This window comes from Ambystoma mexicanum, chromosome 10 (assembly GCF_040938575.1).
Source record: "Ambystoma mexicanum isolate Mex_15411 chromosome 10, UKY_AmexF1_1, whole genome shotgun sequence".
NCBI classification, from domain to species: Eukaryota; Metazoa; Chordata; class Amphibia; order Caudata; family Ambystomatidae; genus Ambystoma; species Ambystoma mexicanum.
This window is the reverse complement of record NC_090932.1, coordinates 1,645,566,403-1,645,591,431: the sequence shown is the minus strand read 5'-3', so window position 1 is coordinate 1,645,591,431 and position 25,029 is coordinate 1,645,566,403. Positions and strand designations below refer to the sequence as shown.

The 25,029-nt window shown below is 51.5% G+C and overlaps 1 protein-coding gene across 1 annotated transcript in view; it reads right to left on the bottom strand.

Moving 5' to 3' along the window:
* PPIL2 (peptidylprolyl isomerase like 2) overlaps window positions 1-25,029 on the bottom strand; it is a 737,332-nt gene that overhangs the window by 41,193 nt on the left and 671,110 nt on the right. The window contains exon 17 of the mRNA XM_069620060.1: window positions 18,770-18,842. Coding sequence (XP_069476161.1) covers window positions 18,770-18,842 — 73 coding nt within the window. The remainder of the gene's footprint in view (window positions 1-18,769; window positions 18,843-25,029) is intronic.

Below are 25,029 nucleotides of genomic sequence, written 5' to 3'. Positions count from 1 at the left end.
AGATTACTTTTTTCTGTAAATCTGTGCTGGGTAGGTATAATCGTTCTTGGAAATACAATAAGTTGTCCTTTACTGCAAAGTCCTTTCCCTGCAGATGCCAATTCTGTATGTCTGCTGGAGTTACAAGTTGCCTGGCTTTATCCTTAACTTCCTCTATGGATTCTGTGGTGATTACACCCAGAATTCTTTGTTCGGGAATGATTGGTACAGGTTTAGGGTTGATCAAGTGTTCTTCCACTCCCATCCGAGAAAGGGCATCAGCTTTACCGTTCTTTGTACCAGGTCGATAGGTAATTATGAAGTCAAACTCGGCAAAGAATAATGCCCAACGGAGTTGTCTAGAGGATTGGGCTTTTGCGGTTTTCAAATATTGCAGGTATCCGTGATCCGTAATCACAGTAACGGTGTGTCGGGCCCCCAGCAGATAATGCCGCCAAGCCTTAAAGGCAGACTTGATAGCCAGAAGTTCCTTGTCAGTAATCGTATAATTGATTTCAGGAGGCGAGAATTTGCGGGACCAAAATGCCACAGGATGCAACTGATTGGTTACCGGGTCCTTTTGTGATAGAACTGCCCCCATGGCAAGGCTTGAAGCATCAGTTTCCACGATGTAGGGGAGTTCGGGGCGAGGGTGTTTTAAGATTGGTGCAGAGATAAATTTAGTCTTCAAATCCTGGAAAGCTTGTTCCGCCTCGGTAGACCATTCAAAACGTTTGTTTTTCTTTAACAAGGCAGTGATGGGCTGGACTATTCGAGAGAATTCGGGGATAAACCTGCGGTAAAAGTTAGCGAAGCCTAACATGTTTTGCACACCTTTTACGGAGGATGGTGATGGCCATTTGAGAACTACATCGACCTTGTTTGAATCCATACGCACTCCGCCAGGTGATAATATGAATCCCAAGAATTCAACTTCAGTCACGTTGAAAACACATTTTTCCAACTTAGCGAAAAGTTTGTGTTGACGCAATCTTTCGAGGACCATTTTCACGTGTTTCCGATGTTCAGATTCCGATGAAGAATAAACGAGGATGTCGTCAATGTAAACCACAACACACACATCTATGAGCTCTCTGAGGACATCGTTCATAAAATATTGAAAGGCGGCCGGGGCATTGCAAAGTCCGAAGGGCATGACCTGATATTCAAATAGCCCATACTTGGTGCGGAAGGCCGTCTTCCATTCATCGCCCTCTTTTACTCGTGCCAAGTGGTAAGCTCCTCTAAGATCCAGCTTTGTATATATGCATGCTTTTCTGACTTGGTCCAGGAGTTCAGGGATCAAAGGTAACGGATATCTATTCTTAACGGTGATCTGGTTCAGGGAGCGATAATCTATACAAGTTCTAAGGTCTCCTTCCTTTTTTGGAACGAAGAACAAAGCTGAAGAAGCAGGGGACTTGGAAGGACGAATAAACCCATTTGCCAGGTATTGATCCAGGTATTGTCGAAGGTGAAGGTTCTCAGGCTCGGTGAGGGCATAAATTCTACTACAAGGAGGAGTAGATCCAGGTATCAGGTCTATCTGGCAGTCATAAGACCTATGAGGAGGTAGAGAGTTAGCCTGATCCTTCCGGAAAACATCTTGGTATTCTAGGTATTCGGGAGGTAACTGGGGAGTCTCTGAAGAAATTGCTGCCAGTGCAACACCAGGTGGAGGGTGACAAGTAGAGACACATTCTGGAAACTGGACCGTTCTTGCTCGCCAATCGATCAGAGGATTGCGTTTCTCTAACCAAGGTATTCCTAGAATAATCTGAAACTGAGGGGCCTTGATCACATAGAACACGATCTTCTCATGGTGTCCATCTTGACTTACTAGCGTCACCTCTTGAGTGGTATGCGTTACTGGCCCGGAGGCTATCTCCGTACCATCCACCGTAGTAATGACGTCCTTTACAGCCTTGGGACAAAGAGTTAGATTCATCCTCAAAACCATTTCATGATCCACATAATTGCCGATGGCACCGCTGTCGACGTAAGCTTCAATTGCATGTAATCGATCCGGATTATCAGGGCTAATGAGGACCATAGGTATCACGAAATGCGAGGTCACGGAACTGGTTTTCACGCTCGGCAAGAGGACCTCTATTCTTGTCGGGCGAGGTCGTTTCCCTGCTCAGAGTTTGTAACTTTGGTAACTGCAGCTCCTACTGCCTTCTTGGCAGGTTTCACCGGACAGTCTCGAAGAAAGTGCCCTGAGTTTCCGCAATAGAGGCATAATTGCAACTGTTTTCTCCTTTCCCGCTCCTTTTGTGTTAGAGGACCTTTCAGACCCCCTATTTGCATGGGTTCCCCGGAGTCTACTCCTTTGGAAGGAGTTGGCGGTTTGGAAAATACTCGAGCATCAAACTTGGAACGATCGGCCTTCCTGTTCTGCAGTCTGTGATCTATTTGAACGACTAAGTCTATATAGTCCGAACAATCTTGTGGGGGATTCACTACTTGGGCTAACACATCTTTGAGCTCTCCACGTAGACCTCTATAAAACAGCGTAATCCTTTTGTCCTCAGGCCATTGAGTTTCCACTATCAGTCTGTTGAAAGACGCAATATAAGCCAAAAGGTCTTGATTACCTTGTCGCAACGAAAGAAGCTCATTCTCCAAGGCCTGCCCCTGTGAATGTCTTGCGAACAGTTTTTCCATACTGAGCTGAAAAGCTTGAAAATCATGGAGGACCGGATCATCTTGATTTACTAGAGGGATCGACCAGTCTGCCGCATTGCCACTAAGGTACGAAAGCACGAAAGCTACTTTAGCTTGATCAGTTGGAAAGGCTGCTGGCCGGCATAAGAAATGCAACCGGCACCGATTGATAAATACTGCAAACCTCTTTGGGTCACCAGAAAATCGTTTGGGCGGAGCCAGAGGTACATTCCCAGGTAGGTTGATCTGCACTGGATTCATAGAGGATGTAGAAGGAAGATTTCCCCCAGATGCGGGTAACGGGGTCTGTCCGGCTTGTGACTGTAGCAATTGTCTAGCGAGATCATCTGTTCGCTCCTTGGAAATAATCAGTTCCCTTCTTAGAGCGTTCGTTTCCTGACGGGCTGCATGCACTTCTGCCCTTAGTTCCCCAAGTAACTGGGCTAGCTGGTCGGTATCCGAGGTTTCCATAGCGCCTGGACGGGAGTTTTGTGGTAGGCTTTGCGTTCTGTAACGCTCACCTGATTCCCGTAGAGGCGCCGGTCTTGACTGGGCGTATACCGTATCTTCAATGGTGATGTGTAACACACGGCTGGCTCTTTGGGCTGGACCTCTGTGCACTGTATGTCTGACTCGAAGGGTAAGATGTCTGCAGATAGAAAATATGGGATTAAGGAACTGGGTTATTGAATGTCTCTCTCTTCTTCCCTTTCTCTTCTCCTGTAGAACCCCAAAGGTTAACGCTCTCACCTTAGGTAAGTGAACGCTGTGCTCTCCATCTGCCTCGGGGCAGGGTGCTGTAACCAGTTTCTTCACTGGATAAGGGGAGCAGGCCTCTTGACTTCAGAGGACTGCTGTCTGTCGTTTACTGCACGAACGGTAAGTTTCGAGTAATTCTAATGTCTTTAAAGTCTTTAGTAATGATGTCTCTTGTTTTGCAGGGTTCCGGCGATGGCGGATGACGGGCTGAAGTGAGTTGAAGATGGAGCCCGTGTGATGAATAGAAGCGCCTGGAAGCACGTAAGTAAGCGCTTGTTGCCTGCTTCACGATGCGCTCTAACTGTCTTTTTATTTTGCAGGTACAAGTTCGGAGCGGCTGCAGGGTGCCGGAATACCCACTGGGTTAGATGTGGAAAGGAGTAATGGCACGTGAGTATTAAAGTTCCCCAATGTCTTTAAACGCACCTTGTTTTGTCTTTCAGATGCGGGATGCAGCGCCGAAGGCCTCCGGAGCGTCCGAAGAGTTGGTAAGCTTTTGCCTTTCAGATGCCGGAATGCAGTGTGAAGACCTCCGGAGCGCACGAAGAGTAGGTAAGCCTTTGTCTTTCAGATGCCGGAATGCAGCGCGAGGCGTTGGTGACAGCCGATGGACCAGGTAAGTGAAGAGCTGTCACTGAAGACCGTAATGCTAACCTGTTCTTTCTTGTCTTTATAGGTGTTGCTGAAGACTGGATTCAGGATGGTAAGCCTTTTTCCTTAGGCCCAGGATCAGATGCAGAAGACACGATGAGCGTTCTGCTGCAGAGGATGCAGAATAACGCAAAGCAAGATTCATCCATCGGGTGTGGTTTAAATAGCCTCCTGTAGTGCTTAGGTCTCTCCTTCCACAGCCACGCCTAGGTAAGAAAAGAGTTCCTGCTTTCCAGAAGAGTTCCAGTGTTCTGAATCTAGGGAGTGGCTCCTGCCCCACCCAACAGGAAAAGTAGTTCCAAACAGAAGAGGATCAGAGGCTCAACTGGCAGGCAAGTAAGCAGCATGGTCTGCTGCAGGTAAGTCCACCCAAGCATTATGAGCCCGGCGCTTCCAGCGCTGGGACTGGGCATATTTATGAGCCTGGTGCCACTGGCGCCAGGACTGGGTCCAAAAGGTCCCAATTGGGACTGGTTGGCACTCGGAACCTGGGTTATGGATCTGCTTCCAAGGGAGTTGGGAAAACCCTGACCTTTTGGAAGCAGAGATCATGACATGAGCATATTTTAGAATTTTTTTACCTCATTATTCCTTTATTTGTAAACAATTGAAATTGTTGCACATTCAAGTATTTTGAAAATTTGTGATGGGAATGCAGATCATGGTGATTGAAAATGAAAACTATGTATTTCAATGAATTAATTTTCTAGAAAAGTTTTTGTTTTGAAAGGTTAAATTATTTTTGACCAACCAAAAAAAAAAAAAAAACAAATAAAAAAAAATTCCATCCTCCTTGACCTGCTCTCGCACCACCGGCTCCTGGTTCTACCACTGCTTTGAAGCCAACTGCCTCCTTCTCTTCCAACCATCTCCTTACTAGGCACAACTCTCCCAACACTCCGTGCCCGGTAACACCCTGCCCCTGCAGGTGTTTTAGGGGTGAGAGAGCGCCATTTGTTTGAGGAGGCTGAGCCCTCGTTGCCAACACCAGACGCCCCTGCCGTTTTTAGGCTCCCAAGAGGCGCTGGTCCGACTCCGTTCCTTGCATTATCCAACCATCTCCTTCGTAGACACAACTCTCTCAACCCTCCGTGCCTGATACCTCCCTGCCCTTGCAGGTGTTTTTGGGCTGAGAGAAAGCCATTTGTTCGAGGAAGCGGAGCTCTCGTTGCCACCACCAGACGCCCCTGCTGTGTTAGGCTCCCAAGAGGCGCTGGTCCGACTCCCGAGTAGTGGAGTCTATACACGAAGCTACTGTACATACTGACTTCGTCTTTTGGCTCAAAACTTATCCCACCTTTTGCCACATACTACTGGTGTTATATTGATTCCACCGAACTGACCCATGTGCGCAAGCCCAATAAATTACGTTGTGTATTAGTAACTTTCATGGCCACTTCTGCAGCCCAATGGATAGCCTGAGCCCTCTCCCCCGCATCAATGCCCTTGCAACTATCAGGCCCTGCAGTGATAAGGTACCCCACCATGACCCAACCTGGACAACCTGTTTTGTAGGGTATGCCCTCCTGTGCATTGACCTCGGTGGATCAGCCACTGACCCGAGTGCCCCAGCAACCTTCACCCCCTGGCCAATTCAGATATGTCCCATCCCATGCCCACTAGAATCTGCCCAGATATGGTTGCCTACAAGGGTATCCATCTACCTCCGTGCCCTTATTGCTCCCCGGCCTATTCTCCCATCCTCTCCTAACCTGCTTTATATCATTTGGAATGTTGGTAGGAGGATAGGTTTTTTCTAATGCGCTTAATACCCCAAGGTTTCCAAGCGCTAGCATGGGATCAAACTTTTGTTGCTCTGTGTCATCTTGCTTCCAAGTCCAGCCTGCTCACCCTGAGCTATCCTCACCTCTACGCTTTGTACATCCCCTGATTAGCCCTATTCACTTAGGTACATTCACTTTTATGTCCTCCAAATTTGCAATGCCTTGCCACTCCTGTCAAATCGTGTGACCCTGCGTGATCCCGACCAACCACCTTTGCGTGGTGGAAATTCCCTTAAAAGCCTGCTGCACTGAAAGTTGTCTACCGCAACGTCTCTTCAAGGGCCACCAAGTGAGTTCCGTAATAGAGTCCCTCACTGCAAACCCCTAACAGTTACTTGCGAATTCAGCTGACCCATTTGAACACTCTGTAGCCCGAGTCACCTCTGTGGCTGCTACCACAAAACACAAACAAATGCCGTCAACCCACGTGGCTGATAACTAATCCACTGTTGCTGTGCCATAACTACAATTAGCTAAACTACTCCTAATCGTTTTTCACCTCCAGCCACCCGAGCAGCAACTTCGGTACCAAACAGTGCGACGTGCTATCATATCCCCACCAAGGACTTAAACCATGTTCGTCCCCTTTTCCTACATTGTGTGTCCGAGCGCTTTTACACCCGCCATAATTCCAGATACTTTTGCTAACTTTACATTGACCGCCATTGGGGCGTCTTGTCCTTCCAACCACCCCAAACCCGTACCACTAGCTGTTTTACTGGAGCTCTACTGGTGCCTAGCCCCATCTTTCCCAAGAGTACAGCTGTCACCTACAATGAAAGCCTTAGACCCCACTCCTCTACAGAAACAGCAGCTGTACCACCAACCCCTGCACCATGTGGCAGTTGCGATAGCACCGCACAAGAGATATGATCCTTCCAGAACGCTCCGCCCAGGTAAACTGTGGCCCAATCGAAAGCTTTAACCCTCCCATGTGCAGTTGCACGGGAAAGTGGTGCGGTTTAAAAACAGTCACTATCTAGTGGTATTGCCGCCGCCGAAATTAACATGTTAATCCCCCGGCTGTAGCCTTCCATACTTTCCCTGGCCGCACACCATCACCTCGCTGCTAGTCGGTCGCTCAGCTTGGCCAAAATAAAAGCGACACATAAGACAAGTGGAAACCTGGCTGTAAACATGGAATATTCCCTTGATGACACATGCAAGCCCACTGCACTGCTCACCCATCCCAACTGACGGTAGTTCGCCCTCATTTCCGATGTTCATGGGCGCCAATGCCCTGCCTAAGCCCCACGAGGAGACACTCAATGTCACCCATACTGAACACGCGGGCGCCTCGCAACCTTCCCTGCAATGCGCAACATAACGCATGTGTGGCGCCTAGTCATAGTAAACACGTCCCTACCTCTGACGGTGTTACCCAGTCATCAACAGGGACCTCCACTACTATAAGTCCCAGACTGCCAAAAGAAAACCGGGCCTTGACCGGTTTCCCCCCCAAAATGCAATGGGTAACGAACACGGTATCTCCCGCTTGTCGCTTTGCCTCTGACTTGCTACCATGCCCTCCGCCGCTCTCGTGTGCACTTTACCCTCCAAACGGTAATTTCCTTAATGCTGGAGGACATATTGGCCGGAAAATCGCGTACCAGCTGTACGTTCAGCTGTACGTTCAGCTCGTCGCATCTAGGAAATATAAAGAGTTGCTTCTAAAACCCCATCCCCTATATAGACAACTTTTGAAATGGTGTTGCCAGGGGGTCCGTGTAAGGCATATGAAACTGCCTTCCTTTGTTGTGCTTGGGAAAGCATGACTGTCATCTCTAATGTGTAGATCTACCGCTATTTTGTACTGTAAATCCCTGATCCTTCTCCATTGAAAAGCAGGGCAACGTGGAAGACCCCTGTCCCGCATGTCGTACCACCCACTGCCATAGTAAACCCATGCACCATTAGCCCCGAGTGCACAGCTGTAAATATCGCCCGATGACTGGGCAGGCGGCAATGCGGTACATAATGACACCCTACAAGCCCCTGTACAAATTAAAACAACTCGCGGCACTCTTCAATAATTCCAACACTGCACAGAACGCCAACAATGATGCCCACCCCCATGTCCTCTAATAATGCAAGCCCCACAAGTTGATTGTAGTCTGAAAAACCCTAGCTCACGGGCTACTACACAAGCCGTTAATCATAATAATCTCCGGCGCCACAGCACACGGTTTCACACCCATGAACATGTACCACCTTCCTTTTATCAAAGAGCTTGCTACCGACATTTCTATCGTGTTGTACCACTGTACGCAATGAAGTGCTATTCATTATTTTCTTGCGAGCAACGCAGTAAGTTTAGGTCAAAGGCTTAGAGCACTGCATACTATTGTAACTGTACTGTTACTTATAACGTGCTTAATGCCCAGCTGTTTTCAAGCACGAATCTAGCGCCTGAACCTGTGTTGCTCCGCGTCTTCCACGGTGAGCACGTTGCCCCTGCGCTATCAGTTACACTGTCCCATGCCGCCCGACGCAGAAAAGCAAGCAACACACCTTATTCAAAGGACGTCGGGTGTGAGGGGCCGACCTCTGCCTGCTGCGGCGAGTGACCCGACCGCGGCTCCTTAGACCACTCGGCCATACTAACTCCAAAATCCTCTCCTGCTTGGCGGGCACCCGGCTGCTGGAAGAGCTGCAAGTGCTCCTGTGCCGGGCGCCCGCCGCTTATGAATCCCAAGCTCCTCCCCTTTCTTTTGTTGCCCTTCGCAGGCTTTTGCAGCGCTTGGCGCTCTTTTTCTGCCTCTTGCCGCTCTCTCCCCTGCCCCCGCGGGGGGGGAGGGACCAGAGAGCGGAAGGAGGAAGGCCCCTGCCCCTGTTATCAGGGTGCCTCCTCCATTTCCCTTCGGGTCTCCGTTCGTCACCTTCAAACCTTGGTTCAAGGCCTATAGCCAACATGTGGCCATGTGAAGTCAGGAGGCGCAGCAAGCCACCCTGAGCCGCATCAATGACCCCCCCCCCACATCGTGGGCTGCAGGTAGGGGGACCCGCCCCCCTGAACTAGATCCCCAGTCCTGGGTGGTGGGCACACGCCTGTACACCATTCCTTGTGCATCTCCTTCTACGCCGACTGCTGCTACAATGGTCATGTGACTTGAGAAGCGACTGGCAAAGTGTTCCCCTGAGTGGTCGCCAAACCCTGTAGGCAGTATGCAGCGGCCTCGGCTGACTGAAGCAGTGCTCGCCTGCAGTGTCACTGCTCGCATGCAGCGCCCTCGGCTGACTGAAGCAGTGCTCGCATGCAGCGCCCTCGGCTGACTGAAGCAGTGCTTGCCTGCAGTGTCACTGCTCATCTGCAGTGCCCTCGGCTGACTGAAGCAGTGCTCGCCTGCAGCGCCCTCGGCTGACTGAAGCAGTGCTCGCCTGCAGCACCCTCGGCTGACTGAAGCAGTGCTCGCCTGCAGCGCCCTCGGCTGACTGAAGCAGTGCTCGCCTGCAGCGCCCTCGGCTGACTGAAGCAGTGCTCGCCTGCAGCGCCCTCGGCTGACTGAAGCAGTGCTCGCCTGCAGCGCCCTCGGCTGACTGAAGCAGTACTCGCATGCAGCGCCCTCGGCTGACTGAAGCAGTACTCGCATGCAGCGCCCTCGGCTGACTGAAGCACTGCTCGCTTAGCACTGCTCACCTGCAGTGTCCTTGGATGACTGAAGCAGTGCTCGCCTGCAGTGTCACTGCTTGCCTGCAGATGCGGAGGTCAGCTGCCCAGCCCTCCCCCGCCATTGCTCCGTGTGGGGCAGGGGTATTACCTGGGACGCTTCGGGGATCAGGCCTACGAGGGGCACATGCCTGGCGCACTGCCAAACTGACTAGCCGAGGGCTCTAATCGCAGTCAGAAGCAGGATTCATAGCACTCGATTAAACAGACAGGGCATCACATGGCGAAAGATGCTTTCCAAGGTCAGGTAGGGCGCGGTTCAGTAGCCCAGGCCTATATGGTTATTAGCATAATATCCGTCCATTCGTCTCTAAACATATCCATAGCTCATTCCCCCAGTCCCCCCCAAAAAAGTGCAAAATGAGACCTGTTTGTTTTTTGGCATAAAGAGCCGCAGATTTATTCCACAATAACACCAAACCAAAATCACACAGCACACATTTGTGGAAAATTACTCATAAAATGCGGCGACTGCGCCGTGTCCAAAAATGACCTGCTTCCCCCTTTCCTTCCCCAAGCGTTCCGAATAGGCCCAACTCTCCCAACCTTTGCGTCCGAGCCTCTCCTGCCCCTGCAGGTGCTCCTGGGCGGGGTGAGTGCTGTTTCCTTGGGGGAAGCTGAGCCCTAGTTGTTCCTCCCATACGCCCCTGCGCTTAGGCTCCCAAGGGGTGCGGGGTCTAAGAAGAGCGAAGACACTTCTTGCTTTCTCCTGGCTCCTCCGGAGTCTGTCTCATGTGTTTGTCCGGGCAAACACTGCCACGCCACGAGTGGGTTACCGCCCACCGTGGCTCCCCCCTTCCTCTTATAACTCCAGGATTTTTGCACAGATATTCCAAAAGAACACCTCCATGCCCAAAGGGGAAGTACTCTAGGGATTTCAGATTGATCAGACCATGCCTAATTTGCCCAAAGCCGCGGCCCCTGCAGAACTTTGCCATTGCGCAGTTCAGTTTTCTCCTGGATTTTTCCACTGCTGCGTGATTATCTGCACCTCGCCATTCCGGCTTCGGTTTGATTTCAGACCACACCATTTCTGTTTCCCCCAGTTGTCCTGCTAGTTCTTGTAATGATCACATCATTTCACGCATCAAAGCCCCCCTCCCTAAGCTTGTGAGATTGTTCTCCCCTAAATGGATCACCAATATGTCTGGTTTTCCCTTGCTGCTCAACAATTTGTGCACCTGTCTGTGTAATTGAGCCCATTTCATCCCGGCACCCCGTGCCAACCTATCCTGAACTCTCACGCCGTCAGTTTTTCTTGTTCCTCTGTCCAGCTTGCCCCTGCTCTACACACAAAAGAGTGTCCTACCATCCATACTGATCTCTTCCTTCTTGTAGCAGGCGCTGGTGAAAAAAGGGAAAACATTTAAACCTCACATCTTATCAGGCCTAATATATCTCTTGAAACAACCAGATTTCAACCGCCGAATCCGTTTGATTGCCACTTCCCCCATGCCAACAGATGCTGCGGAGGTGGCCGCCCCTATCCGGAAGGAATGCATCCCAAAGCTCCCTGCCGTCTCCCCGATTCCTTCTAGCGCCAACTCCATCACCCTCTTAAACTGGAAGCAATTTAGCGCTGAACCATGCAGGTGGATAGGCAGTGGGGCCTCCTTTTTAACGATGGGGGTCTCAGCTTGAGATATCCCGACACTGCCCTAACTGGACATACCACGCTCCCTGTGATGAGTTGTAAAGACACAGTGCACCCTTTGCGTTCCTGATCCATCTTTGATCTTTTTAGCCATTCCGTCACTTGAAGCTCTGAACAGTGCACATCCTGTATTTATAAAAATCTTGTCCCCTTTGCCCCTTTGTTCTCTGGTACCAGCTCACCCACCCTGAATGCCCCAAAAAAGGCTAAGGTAAACGCAGCTCTAAATAATGCTGCTTTCTTAATCCCCGTGGCAGATTTGCCCTAGACACACCACCAGCTTCTGTAGCTTGACCACATCAATGGGCCCCCTTTCATCCCCTTTAGATTTTAGCTGTTTAGCCCACCCTTTCATCGCCATACAAATGTAGTGTTCTTTAGTAGGGTCGTCCCCCCCCCGCTAGTTTAAAGAAGTGGGCGATAGCAGCTAGATGGTGAGCCATCCAAGACCTGGTTTCCCTTCACGCCAGCCCCAAACCACAAAGGCCCTTACCAGAGACTCCTGCTGGTCTACTTTTAGAACCTCACGTTTGAACTTCAGGTACCGTTCCCAGCACGCCTTATATCTCCTTGTTGTGCCTGGTGCCAGAGCTGTCTGGATGAGGGTACTCAGATTACCCCAATCATGTCCCACCACCGAGTCTTGAACGGGGCCATCCCCTTCTCTGCTCCCGGGCAACAGTCTTGAAATGTTCCCCACTGTAAACGAGAGAGAGCATCAGTTGTCGTGTTCAGTACCCCCGGGATGTGCCTGGCTCGCACTTCTATATTTCTTGCTAGCATGCATCTCTGCAATTCCATTAGCAGCCGCAAAACCCTTTTGCCACTGGCGGAACCTTGGTTAATGATTTGCACTACTGCTAAATTGTCCGACCAGAGCATGATTCTACTATTCGCCAGTTGGTCCCGCCATAGTTTAAATGCCACCACGATGGAGAAGAGTTCCAGCAGCGTGATGTCCTTAGTGACACCTTTCCTCTGCCATTCCTTCGGCCATGCCACCCCACACCACTTGCTGTCCAGGATTGCCCCGAAACCCCAAGCTCCAGATGAGTCTGTAAACAATCTGCGCCTGTCCTCACTGCAAGCTTTGTTACGCCATATTAACACCCCATTAAGGTCATCCAAAAAAGAATCCCACATGTCCAGATCATCCCGCACCTCAGACCCAAGCCTGACGTGTTGTCCCTCATGCTGCAGGCCGACTGTTTTCAGTTCCACACTCCTAGCGAACGTCTTAGCCACCGGGATGACGTTTCATGCGAAATTGAAGGAGCCTGCCAGAACCTGGAGCTCCCTCAGGGTCGCATTTTTCTTCCCCTTTAGATCTTTGATGATCCCCTTCAGCTTCACCACTTTGTCCTGTGGAAGCCTACATTCCCCTTTCACAGAATCAATCTCAATTCCCAAAAAGGTAAGGCAAGTGACTGGACCCACTGTTTTCTCCTTGGCTAGCGGGACCCCCCATTTCCTTCATCAACCTCTCAAATTTGAGCATGAGGTTTTCACACTCTTTCGACCCTCCCTCCCCCCCCCCGATAGAGATAAAATCATCGAGGTAATGGACCACAGACCCTTCCGGGCATTCTTGCTTCACTGTGAACTCCAGAAAGGAGCTAAATGCTTCAAAATAAGCACAGGAGATGGCGCACCCCATCGGTAGACACTTATCATAGTAGTAAAGATTTTGCACTTTAAACCCCAGCAAATGTTGGCTTTCAGCATGAATGGGTAGTAACCGAAATGCTGATTCAATGTCCGACTTCCCCATAAGGGTTTCCTTCCCAGCCGCTTTCACCACCTCCACTGCATCCTCAAAAGTATACTGCACTCTGGACCTTTCCTCGCCAATCCCGTCATTGACTGACTCCCCTTCGGGAAAGGAGAGGTGATGGATCAACCGGTACTGCCCCTCTTCCTTCTTGGGCACCAGGCCCAGTGGTGATACCACCAGATTTGGCATTGGTGGTTGCTTGAAAGGACCCGCTACTCTGCTACTTCTTTGGTCACTTTCTGGGCCACTACTTCCGGCATCCCTAGAGCCGAGCGCAGGTTGCGCGCCTCTGCGCCCTACCTTACTTCTGCGCATGGGATCCTGAACCCCCACCTGAAACCTTCCCACAAAATTCTGGCATCACTACAGTTATGATAGACATTTAACCACGGAGTCATTGCTTGCAAATTGATTGGGGTTGGTAACCCAATTTTACTCATACCAATACACCTCAATTTCAGAACTGGTTCAAACCTTATTTCCACCTCATCTTTCCCTTTTGGACTGCTCCTGCGCTTTCCCTTGCTAGATGAGGCGCTGCGCTCTTTGCCGCTGCCTCCGCGGGGGTGCCTAAATCTACAAGATTTCCCAAAGGGGCAGCCCTCTTCCGAATTGACCCTCCAGCATTCAGCTTGCTCCCCCTGGTAGCGGCTTCTGCTGTTCCAGGAGGAGGGCCCGCGAAAAGACGCTCTCCCCGCCGGGTGAAACCACCCCGGCCCCTCCAAACCTGGGGATTTTCCACCGTGGCTTTCTCATTTCCTTCCCCTGAGAGTACAAATTTATCTACAATACCACCCACATCTATTTCATCCCAAGATAGGGCTGGCCATACCTGCATCTTTAAGCGGAATGCACAATCATATTGAAGCCACCCTTCGCCTCCTCGCTTTAAATAAATATCCTGGATGTAATTACCATATGCTAGCATTGCTAAGGCATCATGCGGGTATTTCTCTATCATTATTGAAATATAAACTAAAAAAGCCTTTAACCAGTTATGCATGGTAGCCTCTGTTTTGGGCGTCTCCTTGTCCCGCTTTTCCTTTTCTTTCTCCGATAGCTCTTTTAACCCGTTTTCCCCAGAGGCTCCATCCCCACAAGTTCCAGGATGTCTATTAATTCCTTCCTCCATACCCTCTCCTTGATTGACAATGGTATGTGCCAAGACAAAGAATTGACTGCCACCCTAACCGGGGCAAACCCCGGCATCATTCTACCATACTGTGTCATTGTGCCCCACACTCCATCCTGGCCGACCATGGGACTAGGCCCCGGAGGTAACCCTGTGTTAGTCACACCTTGCCCCCACCATGCGGGAGGCTGAGCTGCCCCTCCTGCAGCTAAACCCAAATGATTCCCCGGCCCACCCCCAATTACTGAACCTGTGCCGGTCACTGGTATGGGCTGTTGTACTTGCGCAGTCTGTGAGGCCATGAGCACCCCAGTATTGTTATTAGGCACTGTGCCGCCCCCATGATTGCTTGGCTGCTGTCCTCCCCCGTTACCTGTTGCCGGTGCTGGCCACATACCCAGCCCCTGGCTCCCTAGCCCAGTGTTAGAGAGGCTCGCTGGCGCTGACCAGGCTCCCAGCCCTTGGCTCCCTGCCCCTGGGACCCCCTTGCTGGAGGGGTTCCCTGGCTGCTGGTAACTCCCCCGGCCCCACGACCCCAGGACCCGTTGCTACACCGCTTTGCTGTAATACTGCCGCCCCATTTCCCAATTGGTTAAATGCATTGACATTCCCACTCAACAATTGGCCATTGGCCCCACTCCCCTAGGCTTGCATACATTGCATCACCATACCTTTCACAGCCTCCATTGACGTGGGTCCTTCTTCCCTCGCAGTCACTGGTCTGGTTACAGGCATGCTGGGCGCTCCCTGTCTTCTTGACACCTCCACAGGTTCAGGCGCCGGTACGGCCACAGCCTCCTGTGCCCTTCCCTTGCCTCTTGCCCCGGCCCTTTAGCTTTCTTGCTCTTGGCCGCCTGCTCATTGCTCGCCAAGGCCATTTGAGTCATCACTCTCCTCCTCCTTCCCGATGGTTCCTCTTCATCCTCCTCGCGCCCTTCTCCTTCGTGTTCCTGCACATCCTCCTCATTTTGAAACATCAATGGAGATTCCGGGCACTCGCTTGTCCCTGGCTGCTCCTGTTCCTCCTCCGGCTGTGTGGCCAGCCCCTCCATCCAATTGCTGCCGTGTTTGGCCACCACCAGTTTGGCCATAGAGATGAAGGCTTCTAGATCCATGTTTATTGCTGCTTGTCTTGTTAAGGGCTGTCTCTTCTGGTTTTGTTCGAGCGAGGCTGCCCCTGTTGCACACGTGTCCTCGTTGCCCAGAGGGTGCACTGGCGCTATTCTAAGCAGTCCCGATTATGTTCAAAAAGCTATTCAGTGACCCTTGGTTACTGCTCTGTTAAGATGAGCGGCGGGAGCAGATCCTTGCCGGGTGTCTTGCTGGGCCCTGGCCGCTTCCTCTTACTGTGCTCTGTTCAACCTCCTGCAGTGGTTAGGCATTGCAGCTCCCAACCCGGGTGGCAGCTGCTGCGCATTCCCTTCCGTGAGGCGCCGCTGCCTAACAGCGCAGTTCCTGTTGCCTTCGTAGGAACCGCTGCGCTCTCTGGCGTTGCTGCGACTCGCCGCTCACCCCACCTCCTGGCGCTGCTGCTGGCGGACGTTGAGGGTTCCCTTCCGCGCGGCGCCGCGGCCTCACAGCGCAGTTCCTGATGTTGTCGCACGAACGGTTGCGCTCACCGGCAATGTCGCGACTCCTTCCAGCGGCGAGGCGTCCCGGAAATTTCTCCTGCCAACTTCTTCTTTCGTCCGGATCGCACCTTTCTTCCTGTTGGCGTCGTCTGGCTGCAAAGGTCCTCCAAAACGAAAAGCTCCTTCAAAACGAAAAGCTCCTTCTGTGATTCACAGAGGGAGACCCTTCCCCTTTTCCATTGTCTGCCCTTCGCGGGCTTTCTTTGGGTTTTGCCGCGCTTCCTCGTTTCGCAGGCTTTGCCTGCCTTTTGCCGCGCTGAGCACGGCACCTCCCCCTTCTCCCGAGAGGGGGAGGTCAGGCGAGAGACACTGCCCGGTTATCGGGGGTGCCTCCTCCATTTTGTGGCGCCCTCGTCGTCACTTTCAACCCTCCGATACACCTTAGACGGCTTCAAGGCCCCCCCCCCAGCTCCACGATAAAGGTGCGTGGGGGAGCTACCGAGTTCGGCTGAAGGCCCCCCCTCCCCAGAGCTCCACGATAAAGGGGCGCGGGGGAGCTACCGAGTTCGGCTGGAGGCACCCCCCAGAGCTCCACGATAAAGGGGAGCGGGGGGAGCTACCGAGTTCGGCTGAAAGCTCCCCCCTAGGCCCCCAGAGCTCCACGATAAAGGGGTGCGGGGGCGGGCTACCGAGTTCAGCTGAAGGCACCCCCCAGAGCTCCACGATAAAGGGGCGGGGGGGGGGGGGCTACCGACTGAAGGCAGACTGAAATGCACTCAAAATTTCCTTACCAACACACAGAAGTGAAAATAGCGCCTGCTAAAAAGCCACACAGCAAAAAGGATACATGTAACATCACAAGAAAAATAGCGGATCAAACATGGAGCAGTCGAACTCCCTCCCACATGCGATACCCGGAGTCTATGTTGTCGCATCCCCTCTGCGGACGTCACTCGACCCCGAACAGAAGCAGCGCCTCCTTGCTGTGAGAAACTCCATGGGCGTTGCTGGGACACTTCGGGGGGTCTGGTTCTGATGCCAGTACCATCCACAGAGGAGAACCGTCATTTGGCATGCAGGGACTCTTGCCCAGCGCTTCGAGGCTGGACTGCCGGAAGCCTCATTTCTCCTGTGGCGGGCACGGCGGGATTGTAGAACACCTACCAAGCTATGTTTGTTCTCAGCAGGACTTTGGGGTCAACCCGAAGTTGTTAAAGGCATTCCAGACGCGGACCCCTTGTGAGCGCCTCACTACGGAGGACCAACGAGGCAGAAGCACATTACCTGGAGTGGCTGTTGGAACCCTTGTTGGGTGGGGGGGGAAATGTCTCCAGGAGAAAGTCCCAGAATGATCCGAAAGTTGCCATATCTCCTCTGGGAAGGCACAGCGAGCTAATGCATGAATGCGCAGATTCCCGGTGAACGGGTAACCGAGTTGCGCTGCGCTCCCAGTAGAGGGCGCTCACACTTCTGGCGCATCTTTCGCTCCCAGTAGAGGGCGCTCACACTTCTGGACAACCCAAGGGGGACCCCGAAGGACGACCCAGAAGGAAGACCAAAGGGACGACCCAGAAGGAAGACCAAAGGGACGACCCAGAAGGAAGACCAAAGGGAAGACCCAAGGGGGGGGACCCATGGGGAAGGCCCAAGGGGGGGGACCCATGGGGAAGGCCCAAGGGGGGGGACCCATGGGGAAGGCCCAAGGGGGGGGACCCATGGGGAAGGCCCAAGGGGGGGGGGACCCATGGGGAAGGCCCAAGGGGGGGGGGACCCATGGGGAAGGCCCAAGGGGGGGAGGAGGACCCATGGGGAAGGCCCAAGGGGGGGGGGGGACCCATGGGGAAGGCCCAAGGGGGGGGGGGACCCATGGGGAAGGCCCAAGGGGGGGGGACCCATGGGGAAGGCCCAAGGGCGGGGGGGAACCCACGGGGAAGGCCCAAGGGGGGGGGGGAACCCACGGGGAAGGCCCAAGGGGGGGGGGCCCAAAGGAGGACCCAGACGAAGAGCAAAGGAGGACCCAGACGAAGAGCAAAGGAGGACCCAGACGAAGAGCAAAGGAGGACCCAGACGAAGAGCAAAGGAGGACCCAGACGAAGAGCAAAGGAGGACCCAGACGAAGAGCAAAGGAGGACCCAGACGAAGAGCAAAGGAGGACCCAGACGAAGAGCAAAGGAGGACCCAGACGAAGAGCAAAGGAGGACCCAGACGAAGAGCAAAGGAGGACCCAGACGAAGAGCAAAGGAGGACCCAGACGAAGAGCAAAGGAGGACCCAGACGAAGAGCAAAGGAGGACCCAGACGAAGAGCAAAGGAGGACCCAGACGAAGAGCAAAGGAGGACCCAGACGAAGAGCAAAGGAGGACCCAGACGAAGAGCAAAGGAGGACCCAGACGAAGAGCAAAGGAGGACCCAGACGAAGAGCAAAGGAGGACCCAGACGAAGACCAAAGGAGGACCCAGACGAAGACCAAAGGAGGACCCAGACGAAGACCAAAGGAGGACCCAGGGGAAGACCAAAGGAGGACCCAGAGGAAGACCAAAGGAGGACCCAGAGGAAGACCAAAGGAGGACCCAGAGGAAGACCGAAGGAGGACCCAGAGTAAGACCGAAGGAGGACCCAGAGGAAGATCGAAGGAGGACCCAGAGGAAGACCAAAGGAGGACCCAGAGGAAGACCAAAGGAGGACCCAGAGGAAGACCAAAGGAGGACCCAGAGGAAGACCAAAGGAGGACCCAGAGGAAGACCAAAGGAGGACCCAGAGGAAGACCAAAGGAGGACCCAGAGGAAGACCAAAGGAGGACCCAGAGGAAGACCAAAGGAGGACCCAGAGGAAGACCAAAGGAGGACCCAGAGGAAGACCAAAGGAGGACCCAGAGGAAGACCAAAGGAGGACCCAGAGGAAGACCAAAGGAGGACCCAGAGGAAGACCAAAGGAGGACCCAGAGGAAGACCAAAGGAGGACCCAGAGGAAGACCAAAGGAGGTACCAGAGGAAGACCAAAAAGGACTCAGGACGACCCAGAGGAAGACCAAATGAGGACCCCAAGGAAGACCAAAGGTGGACCCAGAGAAGAGTGTGCGCCTCACGCTTTCCTGGAGCTAGTAGCACCGGCTCAAAACATTCAATACATTACCGAGGGACGATCAGTCTTCGGATCAGCGTCCACATTCTCCATGGCCGTCAACGCCTCAAAGCCTCCAACAACCCTGCAACCAGAAGGAGGAGTAGGTCATGCCAGGCAATACACGTGCAGGGTAGGCATAGGGCCTCAGGTGATGCAGGCTGTGTACAGAATCAGTTCAGCCAGCAGATAATCCAGACACATGGAATCTCAAGGAGCCTAGAGGATCAGGCACAATCCAGGCGCGCACACGCATATCAAGGTGCCTAGAGGATCAGGCACAATCCAGGCACACACACAACCAAACCACAGCCAGAGGTTGCACTCGGACATTTGTTGCTTACACACAACACTAGCGGAACCTGATGCTCAGAGAGCTGCAGCTTTGAATGGGTAAACTTCAGTGCAGACATGATCTGACCCACTCGCGCAGTGACCACTTCCAAATTGCTGTTCGATAATTCAATTACTGTCTCGTGAGTGAATGGTGGTCTCTAAGAACTAAAAGCTACAAACCCGCAAAAGCGGGATCGGCCGGGAACTAACTACAAAGTACCACCTTTTACTTGAGCTTGGAAACTACAACCCCAGGAGCGTTAACTCCATTAAGGGAGCAGAAATTTGCCTTGAGGAAGCAAGTGTAGAACGAACCAACGTTTTGACATTAAAAGAAAGAAAAATCCATTAATGACACTTAATGGCAACAAAGCGTATGGAGTCACTGTAAAACCTATAAAAATGCAATAGTTAACAAAAGCAACACTCTTAGAGGCTACCTTAATTGAATGATCGGACAGTAATCTGGAAGTGATCCCCGTGTGAGTGGGTCAGGTCAAGGCTGTAACAATCAAATCACATCTGAGGGGCACTGAAAAAGAAGGGGACACAGAATTAATGTACCATACCAGCAGAAAGAGAGCATGCTAAATGATGCTTTAGTGCGCTCGCTATTGCGCCTCAAGTCACAGGCGAGTGTAAAGGCACACAGGGCCAATGTTCACAACCAAGAGAGAAGGAGAAATGAGGCCTAAGAATGCCATCTACTGGTTAAACCCTGGGTCTGAAGGAAAGCAGGAAACAGAGGTGGCATCCAGCTCCAAGCAGAACCAAACTATACTCGAGGCACACGTCAAGTGAAGGCGCCCGAGGTTCACAGGCAATTCAAGCACGATGCAGGAGCTCAGAGAATAAATGCGCAATCCATGCAAGCCCCTGCACACAGAAAATCAGGGCACAACTCAGGAACACAAAGGCAGAGTCGTGGCAGAGTCGAGTGCAGTCTCTGCAGTACGGACATCATTCAGCGCTCTATAGTTGCAGAGTCTATCTTCAATTTCTACTTGTGGGAAGATTCTTAAACCCACCTGAACGGCGGAGCGGCCGCGGAGTCGTGGCAGAGTCGAGTGCAGTCTCTGCAGTCCTTGTCAGGACTGGCAAGGACATGGCCTCAGAACAAGACGGCCAACAATACCACCCGCCAAAAACATCAAATGAGGGAGAAGATGACGAGAAAAGGTGACTGAGAAGCTCACGCCAAACACAGCTGCCTTCATGCCCCTTAGACTGTCCCAGCATCATCGACAACAAAGGCCAACAAAACAAATCTTCAAGCCATATGGGAAATTCTACCTACCTTGAAAGGAGAGGCCACGCGGAAGGATCCTCGCAAGCCAGGGAGCTCCTGGGATGCGTGCGAGCCCCCGGTCGTCAGGCCCAGGGGCCTTATCCCCCCGACTGAGCCCTCACTGTGCCTGGGAGGTCCACAGGCGCCTGGAGGGACCACAGCGCCTATTGAGATCATGGCGCTGGTCCATGCCACATGGAGCGCCGACAACACGGAACTCCTGGAGCACCGCCCACAAGACCCAGAGTTGTGCAACCAAGGCACTGCTGCAGTCCAGATTCGCGCATTGGACTCTCGAGCTCCCCCAGTGGCCAAACCCACAGCTCAGCTGACACCTGTCAAGACTGGAGAAGTTCTGTGTGGCCCAGCCTGCCATGACACTAGAGGGGACGAATGGGAAAATGTATACAACCCCCAGCTCGTGCCCCTGAAAAAGAAACAAGGGGGAATCCCTACACCAAATGGAGAAATGAACGTCAAAAAAGCAAACAAAAAAAAAACACCACCAACAATAAAGGTCAAAGACCTGCCCCAACGAAAACTAGCATCTGCAACTCACTAAAAGAACTTTTCTCAAGACAAGGAAAAAGTACGAAGTACTTACCGAACTCACGGATGATGAAATTTTAGAAGCCCTAACAGGACACGCCGCCAGTCTCAAAAACGCGCAAAACAGCCTGCACCCCTTGCCAAAGTAGCACACCCTCAATCAGCAAAGCGGCACTAGACCACGCGCTGCAGGAGAAATCACCTGTGGACCTTACTCCAGAGTACACCCCGAGCAACAATTAAGCCATCGACGCGGCTGCCACACTGGACAAAACCCCACAACTTGTACAAACACACTTAACACTCCCTGCCTACTCAGGTGAACGACCAGACCTCCCCTATGCGGACTCGCCACCTCCTGCGGGGAAACAAAAGGCCGCTGATTTACTGGAAGGCCCACCTCCTAGCGACCTCCACTCATCCACGCCGCTTAAGATCGTAGAACCTCTCAACCTTAACAACTTAATAGGTCCACACCCCAGAACAGTGGCCGACAGACTGGCAGATCCCATCAACCCAAAGACCTGCGAGAAGATCCTCCCTACCATATCTGCCACGGGACGCCCGGCTCACACAGAATCTGCGGGATGACAGTCCTCTACATGAACAACCCTTTGGGACGCCGGTCAGAAGCAAGACCCACGCCAATACGCTACCCAAAGAAACTCCAACAAAAAAGCCGGACATGATGACGATAATGTCGGCAATCACGATTGCCCTAGCGCCCTTCGGAAAACTATGAGTCTCTAAATGAGACTTTAAAAGACCATGCAACACTCGTTGCACTGATGCACACCAAAATGATTTACACTGAAGGATTCGTCACTGCAAAGGAAAGTAACCCGAAAGCCTGCTACGCCTGTCCAAACCTCCAAAGAGACTAACAAGAAACGGCCAGAATCAAACCAGAAGGACCAAAGGTGCCAGGACCCAGCGCCCAAACTCAAACTGACTCCAACTGGCGCAGCCCTATTTGTATTCTCAGGCATCCAACGAGATACTCCAACAGAAAAGAACCAAACTGAAAACCAAAAAAAAAGGCCCTACCTGCAATCCAAGCCCGAGCAAAGAGACCTGCATTATCATTGACTCTCCAAACCATCCCAAGCCTTCTTCTAAATCAAGCGGGTCCCCTAAGATCTGACTGGTCAACCCCAACCGTACAAAATCGACCTCAATAAAACAGAGAAGCTCACAAATCAGCCCCCGAACAAACAAAAATCCACATAAACAAAACTACTTCCTATTCAATCAGCAGAAAACCACAACTCCGCAAACCCACACGCCACCTCCTCACTCAACCCAACAGTCCCCCGAGGACAGTTGAGGACTTCATGGCAGACAAAAGTACGATGGACATAACCCTTCACCTCACCCCCGAGGCAGGGGCAATCAAGAAATCGCGGAACTGTGAATCATCCTCTCGGAGCACCTTCGAAAAAAAAAACAAAGACGGAATAGCTCGACAACTCCTCCGTCGAAAGCGCTCACCGAATCACGATTCTCAAAAGAATCACTTCAACAAAAACCAACAGAATCCAATATTCACAGACAACGAAGAACAAACGGAAGACCTGGTCCACAAGGGCCCGCCGCAATGAAGAGACACAGGGAACATGCAAATACAGATCGCAAAATGCCACACAGCGCAAGATCACCCCGCAAGGAGGCAGCGAGCGCCCACAACAATCCACTACCTGCCAGAGGAGCACTTAAAACACCACCAAGAAGTATTATCCTCAAATTAGAACAAACAGAAAAAAAACCTGAAGCCATAACTTTGAATAGAGGAACAATCATGAAGATTCTGAGAAACAAAGACCTTAAACGTCTAAGCCCGGGCGACATCACTCTCGTCGAACCATATCATAAAGCCAGTAAGGCAAAGGCCTACATACATATAACAGAATCTTCAAGAGCAATACTGACCAGGGAAGACTTCGAAACCCTACTCAAAAAGGGGCTTCTCCTAACTAAATATCAAGACAAAAAGCTCTTCCTCGACAAAGGCACAGAAACCAAATCGGCAGGCAGCCAAAGGTTGCACTACAGGACAAAAACGGCACTCTACCATCGGGCAGACTCAAATCATGGCACCTCACCCAACCGACGACAACAAATTAAGACCTCGCACTCACCAAGAACAGAACAAACAGGTAACTCTAATTACCCTGACAGTGAAGATATTCCGCAAGAAAAGGCGTCCACCCGAACAAAGAAATCCGGAACGAACAGCCACCCTGATCCCTAAATAAAAACAACTCGAACCACACTTTCTTTTGCCCCAATAAAACAACTTAGGGTGTGGTTACCGAAACCATCAAACCCCGGGGCCAGCAAATAGCAATCAGTAGTGAGGCAAAAAAGGCAAGAAACTCCAAGACACATAGAAGGAAAGAATCACACACCAGCCTCACTAAAACTAAGATCATGGAACACATGGGGTTTCAAACACCTGATGATAACGGGAGAGACCAATTTGGGAGTTTATGACATTCTAGCACTTCCGGAGACCTGGCTGACAACCACCCCAGCAATGGACGGATACACAATCGAAATCGTGCCAGCAAAAAGAGCCCCGATAGGCCGCCCATCAGCCAGCCTCCTAATCGCAGTTCGATTAGGCTGCGGCCTGGCAATTGAAAAAAAGCGTTCCTTCTCCCAAAACCACCTCTTGGTACAGGTGAAGTGGACCAGGACCGATCCAACCAGCAAAAAGACTCAGACATCCTCAATGGTCAAAACCATTTATTGGAACCCCAAAGCCACCACGGACGATAGGTTCCTACAGACATTGGAATCCGAAATAGTCGACATTCAAGCCAATTCGGAAATAACGTTGATCGTCATATGTGGAGATCTAAATGCGAATTGCCTGAACATAAAAGAACCCCTCACAACGAAAAGCGGCGGGAGGTCTCAAGAGGACAGAAATGGGTGAAACTGATAGACTCCAGACTCATCTTCAACGCAGACCAAATCTCAAAGACAATTCCCCGCTCTTGGACTTCGGCAACAGTCGTCGCCATCTTTAAAAAGGGTGAAAGATCTGATCCCTCCAACTACCGCCCAATAGCGTTGCTAGATACGATAGGCAAAATCTACGGCTCATGTCTCCTAGAAAGCTTTCACCGCTGGGCTAAACACTCCTCTTATGACGATCCGTTCCAAGCAGGATTTACCAAGAACATAGGGACCACAGCAAACATCATGCTATTGAGCATAATAAAAAGCATCTCAAGAGCACGACAAAAAAGGTATTCATGGCCTTCGCGGATCTAACCCAAGCATTCAACAAGATCGACAGCATTCCTTGGAGACTACAAAGAGACCTGTGAAACCCTCAGAACATTTCCACCTAAAATAGGGGGGACCAGAGTCCCAAGGCTCCTCTATGCTGATAACATCATCTTGATTGACCAGACTCCGATCGGACTCCAACACCAACTCGACAATCTGGCAACTTACATAACGAAAAACAACCTGGATATCAATAAAGATAAAACTAAAATCTTGGTGATCGAAAAACCCACAAAAACAAAAAAAAAAAAACAACCAATGGACGATTGAGTCCATCAAAATCGAAAAAGTAAAAGAATTCAAGTACCTCGGTATCATGATCGACCGCTCTGGCAATTTGACAAGTAGGCAGGTTAATCTCTGGGAAAAAACTCAGAAACTCACCCCCCAGGCGAAGGCAATGGACAGAAAATATGGACGCTTCTCACTCTTGCCTGTGATAAAATACTACATAGGAAAAGTGATTCCGTCCCTGACATACTGAGGAGAAGCCATTCCGACAATCCCCTCATCTCTTTGGGCTAAACTCGAAGGCCACTTCTGGCGAGAAGTGCTATGCCTGCCCAAGTCAACATTATTACTACCAATAAGGAGAGAACTGGGGCTACTCTCGCTAAAAGCAACAGTCGACTGGAACCAAATGGCACTCTACAGTAAAGTGATCATGCCAGACACAGCTCTGCAGTACAAATTGATAAACCAAGAAATCGCTGCCGCCAGTTGCATTATGTGCTCAACATGGGCTCTCAAGAAGAAACTCCAACTGGAGCAATCTAGCTGCAACTAGGAGGACCTCTGC